At 42.7% G+C, this 21,022-nt stretch overlaps 1 protein-coding gene across 1 annotated transcript in view; it reads right to left on the bottom strand.

The window, feature by feature from the left end:
- crppa (CDP-L-ribitol pyrophosphorylase A) overlaps positions 1-19,855 on the bottom strand; it is a 324,300-nt gene extending 304,445 nt beyond the window's left edge. Inside the window, exon 1 of the mRNA XM_068003843.1 lies at positions 19,272-19,855. Coding sequence (XP_067859944.1) covers positions 19,272-19,492 — 221 coding nt within the window. The 5' untranslated portion in view covers positions 19,493-19,855. The remainder of the gene's footprint in view (positions 1-19,271) is intronic.
- Between the last annotated feature and the right edge of the window lie 1,167 nt (positions 19,856-21,022).

Below are 21,022 nucleotides of genomic sequence, written 5' to 3'. Positions count from 1 at the left end.
GGAAGCTACCCTTATGCTTTTTATTAGATGTCAGAGAAGAGATTTGAAAACTGAGATTCAACACTCAGTCCAATATAACCTTGGTCTGAGAACCTGCAGCAAATATAAAGAGGTCCGGAGTCTGAGAATCAAAAAAAATCAATGAGACAACAAACCTTGACTCCAGTATTCCAGGCTGACAAAACTATCCCAGATTAAGTTTTAACAGCAAATATAACAAGCCCAGGCTGACTCAATAAGCCAAGGCTGACTCAAAAAATAAATATAGGACGGGGTCCAGATGAAAACTGTGGAACGAATGTAAGCTGAGATTAGTGCCAAAATAGGTAAATGACAAAGGCATATTAAAAGATGTTGAGGCACGCACCTATATCCTGAAGACAAAAACATATCACCTAAGAAGCAAAATAGATGAGTTATGTGCTGAGTTGCAGACAAAAACAGATAGCCTGCAGACAAAAATTCAAGGAGGATAGATACCTAACTGGAATCAGTGATCCAACACCAGTGTGGGAAAACTGTACCATACTAGAACGCATTGCAAACTTACTTACAACAACAACCTGCATTTATACAGCGCCTTTAACACAGTAAAATGTCCCAAGGCGCTTCACAGGAGCGATTACTTAGCCAGAAAAGAGAAGATATTTGAAGATTTTTAGCTAACAGAATAGCAAAAGTACATCAAAGAGCATTGTGCCACAATATGTGGAGTATACTATTTGGCTTGAAAGCACCAAATATACACTGGGACAGAAACTGAATTTGAGAACAAAGAGTAAGTTGTTGCAAATTAGTAGCTGGGAATTTATTTTTATTGGTAATGTTAAGCTGGTGGAGACTGCGCACCTACTTCATTCAAGGCTGGTTTCTAGGCAAGAGAGACTTTATTTACAGTTGTACATATGCTCTAATTGAGCACCATGTACCATTGCATTGTTTAGAAATTCCTGCATGTTCTAAGTATAGGGAAAGTAGTAGGTGCTGACTGCAGTAATCACAGAATCCAGAACAAGGGGCCATAAATATAAGATAACCCCAAACAGATCAAATAAAAAATTTAGGAGAAATCACTTTGCACAGAGTGATTGAAGCAGATAGCATTGACACATTTAAGGGGAGGCTTGATGAGGGAGAATGGAATGGAGGAATATGGGGGTAGGGTGGAAAAGATAATCAGCATGGGAAGAGGCTCATGCAGAGTTCAACACAGTCATAGACCAGTTGAAACGAACTACCTGTTTCTGTGCTGTAAATTCTATGCAATACATTATATTAACCATAGACACAGCAAGTCATCTATGCAAACGTCTAAAGCAATTTACACAGCTTTTCAGGAGAATTTTATGTTGATCAATGAAATTCAACAAAATTATGAAAACTGAAAATAGTTTCAAAAATCTCATCCTCATTTGAAACGTGGCAAAACTATCCTCACATGGAAGGTTTAACCTAATCTGTAAATAATTTTAATTTTGTTTTTACCTACTTTACATCTTTTTTTAAATGAACCTTTTTATATTAAGGGGGTCAATATTGGAGCAGAGGAAGAATACTTTCAATCTTTCAGGTTTTTTTTTAAGTCTCTTAATTCTTCTTTCGGTTAGAAGAAATTCCAAATGCGAAATTCCTATTGTAAACAGTGACTGAACTGCATGCTGAAAGCACGTCATTATAAATTTGTCAATGTTGTTGCAATGTTGGGATCAGTGCCCAAGACTAAAAGAATACTGAACCCCTTGCAACTACTTAAAGCGGCCCCTTGATACACCTTCGACAGAGACTGAAGTGTCTCTCTTCCAGGTGGGATTCCTTTTTTTAATTCATTCATGAGATTTGGGCGTCGCTGGAAAGGCCAGCATTTATTGCCCATCTCTAATTGCCCTTGAGAAGGTGGTGGTGAGCCACCATCTTGAACCGCTGCAGTCCATGTGGTGAAGATACTCCCACAGTGCTGTTAGGTAGGGAGTTCCAGGATTTTGACCCAGCGACGATGAAGGAACGGCGATATATTTCCAAGTCGGGATGGTGTGTGAGTTGGAGGGGAGCATGCAGGTGGGTGTTGTTCCCATGTGCCTGCTGCCTTGTCCTTGTCCTTGTCCTTCTCGGTGGTAGAGGTTGCAGGTTTGGGAGGTGCTGCTGAAGAAGCCTTGGCGAGTTGCTGCCGTGCATCCTGTGGATGGTACACATTGCATCCACAGTGCGCGGTGGTGGAGGGAGTGAACGTTTAAGGTGGTGGATGGAGAGCCAATCAAGCGGGCTGCTTTGTCCTGGATGGTGTCGAGCTTAGTGAGTGTTGTGAAGCTGCACTCATCCAGGCAAGTGGAGAGTATTCCATCACACTCCTAACTCGTGCCTTGTAGATGGTGGAAAGGCTTTGGGGAGTCAGGATGTGAGTCATGCGCCTCAGAATACCCAGCCTCTGACCTGCTCGTGTAGCCATGGTATTTATGTGGCTGGACCAGTTAAGTTACTGGTCAATGGTGACCCCAGGATGTTGATGATAGGGGATTCGGCGATGGTAATGCCTCTGAATGTCAAGGGGAGGTGGTTAGACTCTGTCTTGTTGGAGATGGTCATTGCCTGGCACTTGTCTAGTGCGAATGTTACTTGCCGCTTATCAACCCAAGCCTGGATGTTGTCCAGGTCTTGCTGCATGCGGGCACGGACTGCTTCATTATCTGAAGGGTTGTGAATGGAACTGAACACTGTGCAATCATCAGCAAACATCCCCACTTCTGACCTTATGATGGAGGGAAGATCATTGATGAAGCAGCTGAAGATGGTTGGGCCAAGGACACTGCCCTGAGGAACTCCTGCAGCAATGGCCTGGGGCTGAGATGATTGGCCTCCATCAACCACTACCATCTTCCTTTGTGCTAGATATGACTCCAGCCACTGGAGAGTTTTCCCCCGATTCCCATTGACTTCAATTTTACTAGGGCTCCTTGGTGCCACACTCGGTCAAAGGCTGCCTTGATGTCAAGTGCTTTCACTCTCACCTCACCTCTGGAATTCAGCTCTTTTGTCCATATTTGGACTAAGGCTGTAATGAGGTCTGGAGCCAAGTGGTCCTGGTGGAACCCAAACTGAGCATCAGTGAGCAGGTTATTGGTGAGTAAGTGCCACTTGATAGCACTGTCGATGACAATCATCAGCAAAGTGATGGAAGGTGAGAGTAGATTGATGTGGCAGTAATTGGCCGGATTGGATTCGTCCTGCTTTTTGTGGACAGGACACACCTGGGCAATTTTCCACATTGTCGGGTAGATGCCAGTGTTGTAGCTGTACTGGAACAGCTTGGCTAGAGGCACAGCTGGTTCTAGAGCACAGGACGTCAGCACTACAGCTGGGATGTTGTCGGTGCGCACAGCCTTTACTGTATCCAGTGCACTCAGCCGTTTCTTGATATCACACGGGGTGAATTGAATTGGCTGAAAACTGGTTTCTGTAATAGTGGGGATATCAGGAGGAGGCCGAGATGGATCATCCACTCAGCACTTCTGGCCGAAGATGGTAGCAATGCTTCAGCCTTGTCTTTTGCACTCGTGTGCTGGGCTCTGCCATCATAGAGGATGGGGATGTTCACGGAGCCTCCTCCTCCCTTTAGTTGTTTAATTGTCCACCACCATTCATGACTGGATGTAGCAGGAATGTTCATTCCAGCAAGCTACCCTGTGACTTTGAAAATTGAACTTTTTCCCCATAACATATGGGAAATGGAGGAGATACAGTGCAGATTCACCAGAATGATGCCGAGGCTTAGAGGGTTAAATTACGATGACAGGTTGCATTAACTTGGCTTATATTCTCTTGAGTATAGAAGATTGAGGGGTGATCTGATCGAGGAATTTGAAATATTAAAAGGATCCGATCGGGTAGATGGAAAGAAACTATTTCCTCTGCTGGGGCAATCAAGAAAGAGAGGATATAATCTTAAAATTACAGTTAGGCCATTCAGGGGCAAAATCAGGAAGCACTTTTTCACATAACGGGTAGTAGAAATCTGGAATTCTCTACCCCAAAAGGCTGTGGATGCTGGGGGACAATCGTAGCTTTCAAGACTGAGATCGGTAGATTTTTGTTAGATAAGGGTATCAAGTGACATGGAGCAAAGGCAGGTAAATGGAGTTGAGGTACAGATCAGCCATGATCTAATTGAATGACAGAGCAGGCTCGAGGAACTGAATGTCCTACTCCTGTTCCTAAACATTGTTTTTAATTAAAACCTTTATAGATAATTACTTTGGATTGAAAGTTCTTGTGTATGCACTTCAAAACAGTATCATTCTCCTTTAACAAAATGTATGCCATAGTTTGAAAGAGGACAACTTCTGTAGTAGATTTATGCTAATTTAACTATCTTACTGTAGTTAACATTTAATAGTGTTACAGATGAATGATGTTAAGGTCCATGGGTAAAAGCTGGAACATTAGTATTTAATAAAAAAAATTATCTTAAACTATCAGAGCACACCACCATACTGCAGACATACTGAATATAGGTGGAGGCTGTAACAGTAAATGATCAAACTTTACAAAAATGTAGAGCATACAAACAGGCCATTTGCCTCAACAGGTCCATGCCAGTGTTTATGATCCATGTGAGCCTCCTCCCACCCTATCAACATATCCTTCTATTCCCTTCTCCCTCATGCGTTTATCTAGCTTCCACTTAAATGCATCTTAGCTAGTTGCCTCAACTACTCCTTGTGGTAGCAAATTCCACATTCTTACCACTCTCTGGGTGAACAGGTTTCTCTTGAATTCCCTATTGGATTTGTTAGTGACTATCTTATATTTATGGTCCCTAGTTCTGGTCTCCCCTGCAAGTGGAAACATCTTCTCTACGTCTACTCTATCAAATCCTTTCATAACCTTACAGACCTCTATCAGGTCACCCCTCAGTCTTCTCTTTTCTAGAGAAAAGAGCCCCAGCCTATTCAATGTTTCCTGATAGGTTTTAACCTCTCATTTCCGGTATCATCCTAGTAAATCTTTTTTGTATCTTCTCCAGTACCTCTATATCCTTTTTATAGTGTAGAGACCAGAACTGTTCATAGTACTCCAAGTGTGGTCTAACCAAGGTTCTGTACAAGTTTAGCATAACTTCTCTGCTTTTGAATTCTATCCCTCTAGAAATGAACCCCAGTGCTTGGTTTGCCTTTTTTATGGTCTTATTAAACTGCGTCGCTAGTTTTAGTGATTTGTGTATCTGTACCCCCAGATTCCTTTGCTCCTCTACCCCATTTAGACTCTTATTTTCCAAGCAGTATGTGGCCTCCTTATTATTCCTACCAAAATGTACCACCTCACACTTATCTATATTGAAATTCATTTGCCAATTACACACCCATTCTGCAAGATTATTAATATCTTCCTCTATTTTGTCACAGTCCTCCTCAGTATTAACTATACCCCCCAATTTGGTGTTGTCCACAAATTTTGAAATTGTACTTGCGATTCTCGAGTCCAATCATTTATGTATTTGGTGAACAACAGTGGTCCCAGCACCGATCCTTGTGGAACACCACTTCCCACCTTTTGCCAATCTGAGTAACTACCTTTAACCCCTACTCTCTGTTTTCTGTTTTGTAGCCAGCTTGCTATCCATTCTGCTACTTGTCCCCTGACTCCACATGCTCTGACCCTTAGTCATAAGTCTACTATGTGGTAGCGTATCAAAGGCCTTTTGAAAATCCAAACATATTACATTTACTACAATATCCTTGTCTACCCTTTCTGTTGCTTCTTCTAAGAATTCAATAAGGTTGGTCAAACATGACCTTCTCTTTTGAAATCCATACTGACTATTCTTTATTATATTTTCGGTTTCTAGTTGATTCACTATTATATCTTTGAGTACTGATTCCACTATCTTTCCAACCACTGATGTTAAGCTAATTAGTCTATAGTTCCCTGGGCTTGTTTTATCTCCCTTTTTAAATATAGGAATAACATGAGCTGTCCGCCAGTCCTCTGGCACTATTCCCTTTTCTAATGAATTGTTATATATATATATATATATACAGAAAATGTCATAGTGCCTCTGCCATCTCTTCCCTAACTTCTTTTAGTGTGCGTGAATGCAATCCATCCGGACCAGGGGTTTTATCCTCTCTAAGTTTGATTAGTTAATTATCTCCCCACCCCCCCTCCCGCTTTCTATCTTAAATGTTGTTACATCTTTTTTGATCTATTCTAAAATCATGCCCATCAGATTAGTCTCCCTGGTAAATACTGAAACAAAGTAATTATTTAATACTTCTGACATTTTGCTGTCATTAACTGTGAGTTTATCTTGTGCATCCCTTAGTGGCCCTATCCCTATCCTGATTTTTCTTTTGTTATTTATGTGTCTGTAGAATACTTTACTATTATTTTTGATATTCCTCGATAATTTGATTTCGTTGTTTCTTTTTGCCTTCCTAATTTTTTTTTGACTTCTTTCCTAACATTTTCATATTCCCTTTTGTCTTCCTCCCCTTTGTTGTCTATGTACTTAGGGTATACCTTTTTCTTTAGTTTCAATTTTGCCCTTATCACTTTATGGTGTGTCATTACTGGCTAGTTTGTTCTTGCTTTGTAGAGGGATATATCTCTCCTGGACTCTATTGATCACCTTTTTAAATGTTTCCCACTGCTGTTCTTTTTCTTTGTTTGTCAGTGAATTTTTCCAGTTTATTTTCTCTAGTTCCATTCTCATCCCTTCAAAATCAGCATTTTTCCAATTTATTACTTTGGTCTTTGTCTTACTTATGTCCTTCTCAATCTTTAGCTTAAATCATATTATGTTGTGATTGCTGTTGCCTCGATGTTCCCCTACACTTACTTCTCTTATCTGTTCTGGTTAATTTCCCATTACTCGATCCAACAGTGCTTCTTCTCTTGTTGGGCTTTTTACGTACTGGGTGAGAAATGAGTCCTGCACACATTGTAAAAACTCCATTCCCTGTACCCCTTTACCTACCTCTTCTTGCCAGTTTATTTGAGGGTAGTTGAAACCTCCCATGATTATTATTCTATGCCCTTTACTCATCTCATATATTTGCTGACATATTTCTTCCTTCACCTCCTTTCCACTATTAGGTAATCTGTAGTATACCCCTATTAGCATGATCGGTCCCTTCTTGTCTTTTATTTCAATCCATATGGATTCTGTCTCTATCCTTCTGTTAGTTATGTCCCTTTTTCTACTCCCATTATTTTATCCCTAATTAGTACAGCTACTCCACCCCCACCCCCTTCTTCCTTCCCTATCCTTTCTGATTAAGCCTGTAATATTTAGTTGCCGGTCCTGTTCTTTATGTAGCTGTGTTTCAGATATTCCTACTATATCTGGTTCCTTGCTTCAGATTATTGCCTCCAACACCCGCCCCCCCCCACCACCACCACCGTTTTATTTTGGATGCTGTGAACATTGCTGTACAGGCAGTTTAAATCGTCTTTAGTAGTTGTTCCCTTTACTTTTACACTTTTTACCTTATCATTTTTCTTCTTATTTATCACTTCCACTGTTTATTTCAGTTATTTTATTGTTTTCCAGACCTGGAATATTTGTGGTTAACACTGGCCTGAACTTTACTCTGGTCCCTTTTTCTTACTCTTGTTTTATCTTTTTTACTAATATTTTTGCCTGAACCTTCCCCCCCCCCCACCCTTTATCGGTTTAACTAAGGGTTACAGAGCTGAACAAATCCACAAACCCGTATTTACCTTATAGCCTGTAAACTGCAGTCAATATTAATTTTATTGTTTGTTTGAGCCTCAATTTAGTATAAAATAATTTGACAAAACTATAGCCTGTAATTTGTTACCTGTGACATCAACAAGCAACAATCTGTTTTTGTGTTCAATCATAGCCAGAGTATTGTTGTTGTTATAGATGAGGAAGAGGAGGGGGCCAAGGATAGATTCTTGGGGAACTCCAGAGATAACGGTGCGGGGGCAGGAAGCAAAGCCATTGTAGGAAATTCTATGACTATGACTGGATAGGTTAGAGTGGAACCAGGTGAAAGCAGTCCCATTTAGCTGGACAACGGAGGAGAGGCATTGGAGGAGGATGCAGTGGTGACTGTGTAAAAGGCTGCAGAGAGGTTGAGAAGGATGAGTAGGGATAGTGCACCACAGTGATAGAGGGTGCCATTTGAGACATTGATTAGGGCCGTTTTAGTGCTGCAGCAGGGGCAGAAACCTAATTGGAGAGGTTCAAAGATGGAGTTGCTGTCCCTTGGTGACGTGATCTGAAGATATGAAATCAAGTACGTTAATGACACCCAGCTCCACCTCTCTCGACCCCTCCACTATATATGTGTTGTTAGACTGCTTGTCTGCCATCCAGCCCTGGGAAGACCGAAGACATCATCTTCAATCCCCGCCACAAACACCATACCTTTGCCACCCATTCCATCACCTTCCCCAGCCATCGTCTCAAGTTGAACCAGACTGTTTGCAACCTTGGCATCCTATTCGACCCCAAGCTGAGCTTCTGACCACGTATCCTCTATCACAAAGACTGCCTACTTCTACTTCTGTAACATTGCCTGTCTCCACCTTACCTTATCCCTCAGATTATCTGCAGCTGAAACCTTTATCCATATTTTTGTTATCTCCAGACTCGCGATTTCAATATTCACCTGGCCAACTTCCCATTTTCCACCTTCATAATCTTCAGTTCATCCAAATCTCTCCTGCCTGTATCCTATCCCACACCAAGTCCCGCTCATCCATCACCTCTGTGCTTGCTGACCTAAATTGGCTTCTGGTCCCGCGATAACTCAAATTTAAAATTCTCATCCTCATGTTTAAATCCCTTCATAGCCTTTTCCATCCCTATCTCTATATCCTTCTCCAGCCCTAAAACCCTCCGAGAACTCTGCGTTCCTCCAACTTCAGCTACATGTGCATTCCCCATTCCCTTCAACCCACCATTGGTGATTGTGCCTTCAGCCATCAAGGCCCTAAGCTCTAGAATTCCCTCCCTGAACCCCTCTGCCTCTCCAGCTCATTCTCAACATTTAAGACCCTCCTTAAAACTCACCTCTGACTAAGGTTTTGGTCATATCTAACATCTCATTCTTTGGTGGGTTTTGATTTTTTTCTGATTACCCTTCTGTGAAGCGCCTTGACATGTGTTCTTATGTTAAAGGTGCTACATAAATGCAAGTTGTTGTTTCGACACTAAATTGACAATCTCACTTAGAAAAGCCAAAAGAATGCCAGTTGCGGCAGAAATTCATACTGGTGCTGTGCTGAGTAAGATAACCTAGGGCACTGCTATTGGTCCAGGGAGTGGGTGGGGGGGGGGGGGAAGAAAAATCCATCAGAGTTCCTGCTCCCAATTGTTATCCAATGAAACCTGCTGGAAAATGCACGTGTAGATATCAAATGGAGATATGATTGGGTTTGGCTATGGTCTTCCTGTGACGAACACATGAAGAGAGGACAATTGGGGGAAGATACTAATTGTCAACATTTGAGGGAACATATCCCTGTATAAGTCACCACCATCAGGGAGACAAGTGAAGAGAAAAAATTGTAAAATGAGGAATTAGCCTGGTTATTACCACCTGGCTCAAATATACAGTACTGAAAATAGGTAATCCCACGGCAATTTTCATAAGAACATAAGAAAACATAAGAAATAGGAGCAGGAATAGGCCAATCGGCCCCTCGAGCCTGCTTCGCCATTCAATAAGATCATGGCTGATCTGATCCTAACCTCAAATCTAAATTCATGTCCAATTTCCTGCCCATTCCCTGTAACCCCTAATTCCCTTTACTTCTAGGAAACTGTCTATTTCTGTTATAAATTTATTTAATGATGTAGCTTCCACAGCTTCCTGGGGCAGCAGATTCCACAGACCTGCTCTGAGTGAAGAAGTTTCTCCTCATCTCAGTTTTGAAAGAGCAGCCCCTTATTCTAAGATTATGCCCGCTAGTTCTAGTTTCACCCATCCTTGGGAACATCCTCACCGCATCCACCCGATCAAGCCCCATCACAATCTTATATGTTTCAATAAGATCGCCTCTCATTCTTCTGAACTCCAATGAGTAGAGTCCCAATCTACTCAACCTCTCCTCATATGTCCGCCCCCTCATCCCCGGGATTAACCGAGTGAACCTTCTTTGTACTGCCTCGAGAGCAAGTATGTCTTTTCTTAAGTATGGACACCGAAACTGTATGCAGTATTCCAGGTGTGGTCTCACCAATACCTTATATAACTGCAGCAATACCTCCCTGTTTTTATATTCTATCCCCCTAGCAATAAAAACCAACATTCCGTTGGCCTTCTTGATCACCTGCTGCATCTGCATACTAACTTTTTGATTTTCTTGCACTAGGACCCCCAGATCCCTTTGTACTGCAGTACTTTCCAGTTTCTCGCCATTAAGATAACAACTTGCTCTCTGATTTTTCCTGCCATAGTGCATAACCTCACATTTTCCAATATTGTATTGCATCTGCCAAATCTCCGCCCACTCACCCAGCCTGTCTATATCCCCTTGTAGTTTTTTATGTCCTCCTCACTCTCTACTTTCCCTCCCATCTTTGTATCATCTGCAAACTTTGATATGTTACACTTGGTCCCCTCCTCCAAGTCGTTAATATAGATTGTAAAGAGTTGGGGACCCAGCACCGACCCCTGCGGAACACCACTGGCTACTGGTTGCCAGTCCGAGAATGAACCATTTATCCCAACTCTCTGCTTCCTGTTAGATAACCAATCCTCCACCCATGCCAGAATATTACCCCCAATCCAGTGATTCTTTATCTTGAGCAATAATCTTTTATGTGGCACCTTGTCGAATGCCTTCTGGAAGTCTAAATACACTACGTCCACTGGTTCCCCTTTATCCACCCTGTACGTTATGTCCTCAAAGAATTCAAGCAAATTTGTCAGACATGACTTCCCCTTTGTAAAGCCATGCTGACTTTGTCCTATTAAATTATGTTTATCCAAATGTTCTGCTACTGTCTCCTCAATAATAGACTTCAAAATTTTACCCACCACAGATGTTAGGCTAACTGGTCTATAATTTCCAGCCTTCTGCCTACTACCCTTTTTAAATAAGGGTGTTACATTAGCAGTTTTCCAATCTGCCGGGACCTTTGCCGAGTCCAGAGAATTTTGGAAAATTATTACCAAAGCATCCACAATCCCCACTGCCACTTCCCTCAAGACCCTAGGATGTAAGCCATCCGGTCCAGGGGACTTATCCGCCTTGAGTCCCATTAATTTACTGAGTACCAATTTCTTAGTGATTTTAATCATATTTAGCTCCTCCCCCCATAGAGCCTCCTGTTTGTCCAGTGTTGGGATATTCTTAGTGTCCTCTACCGTAAAGACTGAAACAAAATATTTGTTCAGCATTTTTGCCATCTCCATGTTTCCCACCATTAATTTCCCGGTCTCATCCACTAAGGGACCTACGTTTGCCTTAGCCACCCTTTTTCTTTTTGTATAACTGTAGAAACTCTTGCTATCTGTTTTTATATTTTTTGCTAATTTATTTTCATAATCTATCTTCCCTTTCTTAATCAATCCTTTAGTTACTTTTTGCTGTCTTTTGAAGACTTCCCAATCTTCTATCCTCCCACTAAGTTTGGCTACCTTATATGTCCTTGTTTTTAGTCGGATACTATCCTTAATTTCTTTACTTAGCCACGGATGGCTGTCATTTCTTTTACACCCTTTTTTCCTCAGTGGAATATTTTTTTTTTGAAAGTTGTAAAATAACTCCTTAAATGAACAGGTAACAGGTATTGTAAGCCAGCTCAAGTGCTGCAACATAATCGAAATATATTTACATGAAGGCGGCAGTTGTCAATCACTCAATTGTGTGATGCAAAACACAACTCTGAATCACAAAAACATCAATGTGTTGCTTGTGTATAACACTGCCACATCAAAAATTATGCATGGATGTTCTGATTTTTCTCGCTACCTGCAATGGAGACGTTGCCCCTTGATAATTCTTCCTCTTAGCAACCCGTCCAAAACTATATCTACTACGACAAGATAAAGTTTCTCTCAGTAGCAATATCAGTGACAAAGCAGGACTTATAATCAGCATTAAATAATAGACCACGAATAGGACTTCAAAAATTACAATACATGAGTCTAATTACGATTCCAATCAGTTTACAATTAAAGGTGCAATGCTCATGTGCCTAACCCACGAGTGCCACACTGAGACAGTTAACCAAAATGTGGTGGGACAAAGAACCAGGCCATATAATAAACAGTATAACTATGCTACTAGTTGTATCAGAGTATGGGTTTTTCAGCACCATTACATCTTTCACTCAATCCCGTCTTACACATTATATCTTAGGCTGAATTCAGCCATTACCTCCCTAGTCCACAAGATCATCCTACAGCACATTTCCCTAAATTTCCTTGTAACCTATTTATCTGATCTAAATTGCTCATTCCCATGCACATTTTTGTGCCATCTAAAAACACATGAATGGTTCTATTAATGTCCTCTTTCAAATCATTTATGAGGATTTTGAACAGTAACTGTTACAACATGAAGCCCTGTGGGACTTCACTTTGACCTGAACCCATATAAATCTAATTCCTATGGTTATAAATTCTGTAACAAGTTGAAAGATTTCTGTATTATATTTTAATGGCTTTAGATCAGGTTAATGTGATTTAAAAATTGGTTTCAGCTAGCTGTAACTGAAAAGGAGCCCATCATCTCTACGTCAAACGAATAGCGAATACATGGAACTGTCCAGATTCATCCACATTTTCAGTGAGAATCAGCTAGCTGCTTTGTCAGTGTATCTGCTGTACTCAAACCAATTAGGTCAAGGGTTTGCTTGGTGACTTGGCAGTCTCCCTTTGAAGGAAAGATGTGATAGCACGAGAGAGGGTACAGAGGAGATTTACGAGGATGTTGCTAGGACTGGAGAATTTTAGCTACGAGGAAAGATTGGATAGGCTGGCGTTGTTTTCTTTGGAACAGAGGAGATTGAGGGAAGATTTAATTGAGGTGTATAAAATTATAAGGGGCCTAGATAAAGTGGATGGGAAGGACCTATTTCCCTTAGCAGAGGTGTCAATTAGCAGGGGGCATAGATTTAAAGTAATTGGTTGAAGGATTAGAGGGGAGCTGAGGAAAAAAATTTTCACCCAGAGGGCGGTAGGGGTCCAGACCTTACTGCCTGGAAGAGTGGTAGAGGTAGAAACTCTCATCGCATTTAAAAGGTGCTTGGATGTGCACTTCAAAAGTACTTCATTGACTGTAAAGCACTTTGGGATGTTCTGAGGTCGTGAAAGGCGCTCTATCAAAGTAAGTTCTTTTTTTCTTTCTTTCTATACAACCTCAATCATTCTTCTTCGAAATCACTATTAGCTTTTGAGATGTTTATCCACCTATAAATTATGATACCGTTTACCTTGATTGGGCTTGCAATTGAGTGATATTGGGCCTTTGCTGCCATTATCCAGTGAAGCCTCAAATTTCTATTTGCAAAGGTGGATGGCAGAGGAGGTGAATTATATTTGAAAGAAAGACAGAACACTTTTTATATCCTCAGGATGCCTCAAAGTACTTTACATATATTGAATCACTTTTGAAGTGTAGTTACTGTTGTTATGTAGGCAAATATAGAAATACGGGTAAAATTGAAATTAAAAAAATGTTTACACTAACTACATAGACAATAAAGGACAGGATGACTAAGGGGAATATGAAGAGGCTAGGAAAGAAGTAAAAAAAAACAATTAGGAAAGCAAAGAGGAACTACGAAATTCAACTATCGAGAAATATAAAAAGGAATAGTAAAGTATTCTACTGACACATAAATAACAAAAGAAAAATCAGGATAGGGATAGGGCCACTAAGGGATTCATAAGATAAACTCACAGGTAATGACAACGAAATGGCAGAAATATTGAATAGTTACTCTGCCTCAGTATTTACAAGGGAGACTAACAAGGTGGGTATGACATTAGAAGAAGAGATTCAAAAAAGATATAAAAACATTTAAGATAGAAAGGGGGCAGGGAAGATAATTGATAAATTAATCAAACATGGAGAGGATAAAACCCCTAGTCTGGATGGATTGCATCCATGCATACTAAAATAAGTTAGGGAAAAGATGGCAGAGGCACATATATATAACAATTCATTAGAAAAGGGAATAGTGCCAGAGGGCTGGAGGACAGCTAATGTTATAGCTATATTTAAAAAAGGAGCTAGAATAAGTCCAGGGAACGATAGACCAGTTAATTTAACATTGTAGGTGGTAGGAAAGATAATGGAATCTTTACTCAAAGATGTAATAGAAAAACATCTAGAAACCAAAAATATAATGAAGAATAGTCAGTATGGATTTCAAAAGGGAAATTCATGCTTGAACAACCTTATTGAATTGTTTGAAAGAGTAAAAGAAAGAGTAGACAAGGGTAATGCAGTAGATATATTTAGATTATCAAAAGGCCTTTGATAAGGTAACACATAGTAGACTCAGGACTAAGGTCAGAGCATGTGGAGTCAGGGGACAGGTAGCAGAATGGATAGCAAGCTGGCTACAAAACAGAGAGTATGGGTTAAGGGTACCTTATTCAGGCTGGCAAAAGGTGGGAAGTGGTTTTCCATGCGGATCGGTGCCAGGACCACTGTTGTTCACAATTTACATTAATGATTTGGACTTGGGAATCGGAAGGACAATTTCAAAATTTGCGGACGACACCAAATTAATACAAAGGAAGAATGTAATAAAATACAGAAAGATTTAGTAGAATGGGCCTATATTCTCTGGAGTTTAGAAGAATGAGAGACAATCTCATTGAAACGTATAAAATTCTTAGCGGGCTCGACAGGGTAGGTGCTGAGAGGCTGTTTCCCCTGGCTGGAGAATCTAGAACTGGGGCTCATAGTCTCAAGATAAGGGGTCGGCCATTTAGGATCGAGATGAGGAAAAATTTCTTCAGTCAGAGGGTTGTGAATCTTCGGAATTCTCTACCCCAGAGGGTTGTGTGGGATGCTCAGTCGTTGAGTATATTCAAAACTGAGATCGATAGATTTTTGGACACTAAGGGAATTGAGTGATATGGGAATAGGGCGGGAAAGCGGAGTTGAGGTAGAAGATCAGCCATAATCTTATTGAATGGCGGAGCAGGCTCAAGGGGCCATATGGCCCACTCCTGCTCCTATTTCTTATGTTGTTATGTTATCACATTAATAAACTTGCAGAATGGACGTGTAATTGGCAAATGAATTTCATTATAGATAAGTGTGAGGTGGTGCATTTCGGTAGGAAGAATAAGGAGGCCACAAACTGCTTGGATAATAAGAATCTAAATGGGTTAGAGGAGCAAAGGAATCTAGGAGTATAGATAACGCAAATCACCAGAAGTAGCAGCGCAGGTTATTCAGGCCATAAAAAAGCAAAGCACTGGGGTTCATTTCTAGAGGGATAGAATTTAAAGCAGAGAAGTTATGTTAAACTTGTATAGAACCTTGGTTAGACCACACTCGGGGTACTGTGCACAGTTCTGGTCTCCATATTATAAAAAGGATATAGAGGCACTGGAGAAGGTGCAAGAATGATTCACAAGGATGATACCAGAATTGAAAGGATATACTGATCAGGAAAGGCTGAACAGGCTGTGGCTCTTTCCTCTAGAAAAGGGAAGGCTGAGGGGTGACCTAAAAGAAGTCTTTAAGATAATGATAGGGTTTAGGAACATAGGAACATAGGAACAGGAGAGGGCCATTCAGCCCCTCGTGCCTGCTCCGCCATTTGGTAAGATCATTGCTGATCTGTGATTTAACTCCATATACCCGCCTTTGGTTGCCATAGAGAAGATATTTCTACTTGTGAGGGTGTCCAAAAGTAGATGTCATAAATATAAGATAGTCACTAATAAATCCAATAGGGAATTCAGGAGAAACCTCTTTACCCAAAGTGTGGTAAGAATGTGGATTGCACTACCACAAGGAGTAGTTGAGGCATTTAAGGGGAAGCTAAATAAGCACATGAGGGAGAAAGGAATAGAAAGATATGCTGATACGGTTAGATGAAGAGGGGTGGGGGGAGGCTCTTGAGGAGCATAAACGCCGGCATAGACACATTGGACCAAATGGTCTGTTTCTGTGCTATAAACTCTATATAACTATGTAAATACATCAGCCTATTGGTGCACAGCAAGATCCCACAAATCAGTGATGAGGTATATGACCAGATAATCTGTTTGAATGGTGTTGGTCGAGGGACAAATGTTGGCTAGGGAAGAACTCCCCTGCCCTTCTTTGAATAATGCTGTGGGATCTTTTACATCCACCTAAGCAGGCAGACGAGGCCTCGGTTTAACATTTCATCCAAAATATGGCACCTCCAACATTGTAGCACTCCGTTAGTACCAGTCCTGCCCTGAAGTGTCAGCTATAATGGCAGCTGGAAATTGCAATTGGCTTCACCATGCGTGGGTCGGAGGTTGGAATCGGGCTTGGTTGTCGTGACCCCACAGTTAAATAGCCCAGTGATACTCAATGTCAAGGCTTAAATATGGAGGGTTCACAGTGAGGAGACAGCATTTTCAGGAGAAAAAGGGAAGACTGAAAACTAGCAAGAGAATTTTTTCCCTAATTTTACCCTCTTTTCTTTCTTGTACTGCTGAAGGTGATGTCTCATGATGGGGAATTCAACATGCTCCAGCAGTCACCAATGTTGCTATTCTTTATAAATAAGACTACACGCCAAGTGTCAGCAGACTATTTTACCTGGAATAGGGAGCATCAGCATCACAGGTGACTAAATTCTGCCCAACACACAAACACACTTTCAATCAGGGGTCTCGATATGGCAAACAGCAGCATGACGTCTGGTTGATAGTTTCCCCTTTGCAAACCAAGAGCATTGAGTCCAATTTTAGGAACTTCTTGGACTGCATACAGCTCAGTTACTGATGGTGCATTTACCCACTAAGCCAGAGAGCATATCTCAAGCTTTTAACTTTATAAAGGAAAATATATTCATTTTTGAAGTTTTACAAAGTCTGCTCAACACGCATAGAGCCCTGACCAGCTGGTGTGCAGTTTGGAGAGGGCTGGAGAGTGTGAAGTTGTCGGCATTCAAAATGGAGACTGGGGAATGGGGGCTCAGGGGAGAAATGGAGACTGGGGAATGGGGGCTTGGAAGAGAAATGGAGACTGGGGAATGGGGGCTCATGGAAAGGGAGACTGTGGAACACGGGGAGAGAGACTGGGAATGCGTGCTCACGGGGACAGAGACTGGGGAATGGGGGCTCACGGGGACAGAGACTGGGGAATGGGGGCTCACGGGGACAGAGACTGGGGAATGGGGGCTCACGGGGAGATGTAGACTGGGGAATGGGGGCTCACGGGGACAGAGACTGGGGATTGGGGGCTCACGGGGAGATGTAGACTGGGGAATGGGGGCTCACGGGGAGATGTAGACTGGGGAATGGGGGCTCACGGGGAGATGTAGACTGGGGAATGGGGGCTCACGGGGAGATGTAGACTGGGGAATGGGGGCTCAGGGGAGAAATGAAGGCTGGGAATGGGGGCTTGTGGAGAGAGTGTGTCTGGGGATGGGGGCTCAAGTAGGGGCGGAGGTGGGGACCAGTGTTTCTTACGTTGAGTTACATCGAGTCTACAGCACAGAAACAGGCCATTTGGCCCAATTGGTCTATGCCAGTGTTTATGCTCCACACGAGCTGGGAGCAGCAGCAACACTGCAGCACCGAGAGTGGAGCAGCCAGTAAAAGGGTAAGTGAAACCTGGGGACCTTACCGTGGGTAAATAGTGAAAGATTATTTCGATTGGAGGGCGAATGGGGAACTAACAGATGGAAACCAAAGATTCTCACTGGAAGAACCAAGGGGGAAGGTTCTTGGACTGAGAGCTATTAAACCATGGGACCCTTCACCACATGTGGCTCTTGAGTTAGAGACTAAAACTTAATTTAAACGGGAATGGGATAAATATTTGAAAAGGAGGAATATAAAAAGATCTGGGGAGAATGGGGTTACAGAAGAGAGCGCCAACTCCAGCACAGGCACTGGGGCCGAATTCTAAGAAAACTGTCCATTATTGAGTCTGAGCCCAGGGAGTGGTTTAGAAATGTTGGTGCTGAGCTGAGTTTAAGGTGATGTGCCCTGTGAAAAGTGCCCCAAACACTGAATTCGCTTCCCTTCATATAATCTCTCGGTTTGGCTCAGGTTGGTTTGTATCGGCCGGTTTTGATGTGTGAAGTGAACATGTGATACAGATCAGCTCTGACAGAGGTTCCCACTAGTTGTCACCTTCACACTGAACTGGAGTCCAAGGAGATAGAGCGAGAGATGAGACCTATTAAAAGTAGCATCGACTGGGGCGCCTGATGGCACCTTTTGCAGTGCAGGGGATTTCTGGCTATGGTTTCAGGGTGAATATCAGCAGGTTATAGGATTACTACTAGTTACAGGTAGGATTTCAGGGCATTACACCCATTACTACCAGTTAGGTATAGAGTATCACCGAGTTATTGTATTACTGATGGTTATGAGGGGAATTTGAGTGTTACTAGTATTACTATTAGTTATCAGTGCAATTTCAGTGCATTATCATTAGTTACTGGTAGAATTAAAGTTCTTCACATTCCCCTCTGCAAATCACTCTTCCACCTTTGGTTTCCCCTCTTCCCCGCCCGCTCACACGTGGCTTCCTGAGTCTTGAAAGTTCTCGCACAACAGGGGCTGACGCGAAGCTACGAGAAAAGATACTCAACTACAGCGGACCCAATCTTTATTAGGTAAATGCAATTAACATGTGATCAAATGTTATGAGATCAGGCATCATGGGGTCAGATGATCACATGATCATAGGTGCATTTAAAGGGAAGCTAGATAAGTACAAGAGGGAGAAAGGAATAGAAGGATATGTTGTTAGGATGAGATGAAGTTCATGTGGAGCATAAACACTGGCATATACCTGTTGGGACAAATGGCCTGTTTCTGTGCTGTAAGTAATGTCCAGGAATGTCTCCAACCAGAGTTTGCAACCCTATTTGTGATATATCCAGTTCCTATTAAGCAATTGCAGCCTTTGCTACATTACAACAGCGGCTACACTTTAAGAGCACTTCATTGGCTGTAAAGCGCCCAGGCGCTATATGAATGTAAGTTCTGACTTTTCATACAAAACTCTGCCCTCCAATGACCTAAAGTATTGTGACGTCAGCTGTAACAATGGCTGAGGTGGAACGCTGTGTGATCCCCGGGCTCGCTCCGTTCGAACTCGCTCACCTCTCGAAAGCTTCCAGAGTCACGCTGATGAGCGGCCTCTGCAGGAGTTGACAGAACTGCTTTGGAGTCGCCGTTCCCATTCTCTCCCCGCTACCGCCCGCAGGCAGCACTGCTGCCACAGAAAAATGGAGCCCCCGGTTCCCAACGGCCTGTCCGCTCTGACTGGATAGGTTGCAAACCAAAGGCCGATTCGGTTGCGAATACCTCGCTGCCTCCGCCATCAAAATGGAAAAAGAGCCGTATAAAATTATCTACCGGGTTTGTGACCAGAACCTGGCAAAGCTTTACTTTGCGTCTGCGAGTGCCTTCAAAAAATGTTTTCGCGCCCCTTTGAGGATCTGCTCGGCAGCGATGTGACGGACTCGATTGATCACAGATGTAGCCGCAATGGAAAATACTGCAGTCTGCAGACCATCCAACAACTCAAATTCATTTCGAGGATGCGACCTTCCATTTTTAAACAAGCATACACATTTTTTAGGGTTGCCAACTCTGGTTGGAGGTATTCCTGGAGGTTTGATCACGTGATCTTCTGACCACATGACTATTACAAATGTTATTGAATTTATCTCATAATGGTTGGGTCCCCTGTACCAGAGTATCCTTAGTCGTGGTTTCGCACCAGCGGCTGTTGTGCGAGACGTGCCAAGAGCAGGAGGCCACCCACAAGCAGGCGAAAAGGGAAAACCAAGAAATTACAGCACAGGAGGAGGCTTTCGGCCCCTGATGCTGACACTCCTGTAACCCCAGATTCTATAATATTCTTCCTTTCCCAGTTATATATCATTAAATATTTATATCATTAAATTTTAGTCTATCTCAATATCCACATGTGAAGGATCCCACGGTCTAATAGCCCTCAGTTTAAAAAACCTTCCTCCTCCCTTCCCCCTTGGTTCTTCCAGTGAGAATCCTTGGTTTCTGTCCCCTAGTTCCCCTTCCTCCACCAGTGGAAATATTCATTCACTATTTACCAAAGTAAGGTCCCCAGGTTTCACTTACTCCTTTACTGGCTGTTCCTCTCTGTGCCTCTCCCACCCACCAGGTTGTAGCTGCAGCTCCTGTCACTGTAGACAATGATGGTGGCCCACTTCCACCCCATTTGCCCCCCCCCCCCCCCCCCCCTCGCTTGAGCCCCAAACTCCCGACCCCCAGTCCCCTTCTCTCCCGCGAACTCCCACAACCTGTTCTCATCCGTCTCCTTCGCTCCCCAAGCCCCCATTCCCCAGACTGCATGTCTCCCTGAGTCCCCTTTCCCGATTTCAGTGACCCCGCCCCCCCCCCCAATTTCATAGACCGCCACACCCCCCCTCCCGATTTCAGGGACCACCTCCCACCCCGATTTCAGAGACGGCCTCCCTCCGATTTCATTGACACCCCGTTTCAGAAACGGCTGATTGCTGAGACTCCCACGAATGTCGAGACCCTCAATTCCTGACTCTCCAATCCCCTCCTGGCTCTCTGTGACGTTGATCGGGTGATGTCACCGAGCCGGAGGTTTCTCTGAGCAGCAGCCGGTGATAAGAACATAAAAAATAGGAGCAGGAGTAGACCATATGGCCCATCGGGCCTGCTCCGCCATTCAATAAGATCATGGCTGATCTTTGATCTCAATTCCACTTTCCCACCCGATCCCCATATCCCTTGATTCCCATATCATCCAAAAATCTATCAATCTCAGCCTCAATGACAGAGCATCCACAGCCCTCTGGGGTAGAGAATTCCAAAGATTCACAACCCTCTGATTGAAG

The sequence above is a fragment of the Heptranchias perlo genome, chromosome 2 (assembly GCF_035084215.1).
Source record: "Heptranchias perlo isolate sHepPer1 chromosome 2, sHepPer1.hap1, whole genome shotgun sequence".
Classification (NCBI taxonomy): domain Eukaryota; kingdom Metazoa; phylum Chordata; class Chondrichthyes; order Hexanchiformes; family Hexanchidae; genus Heptranchias; species Heptranchias perlo.
This window is presented reverse-complemented; position numbering and strand designations above follow the sequence as displayed.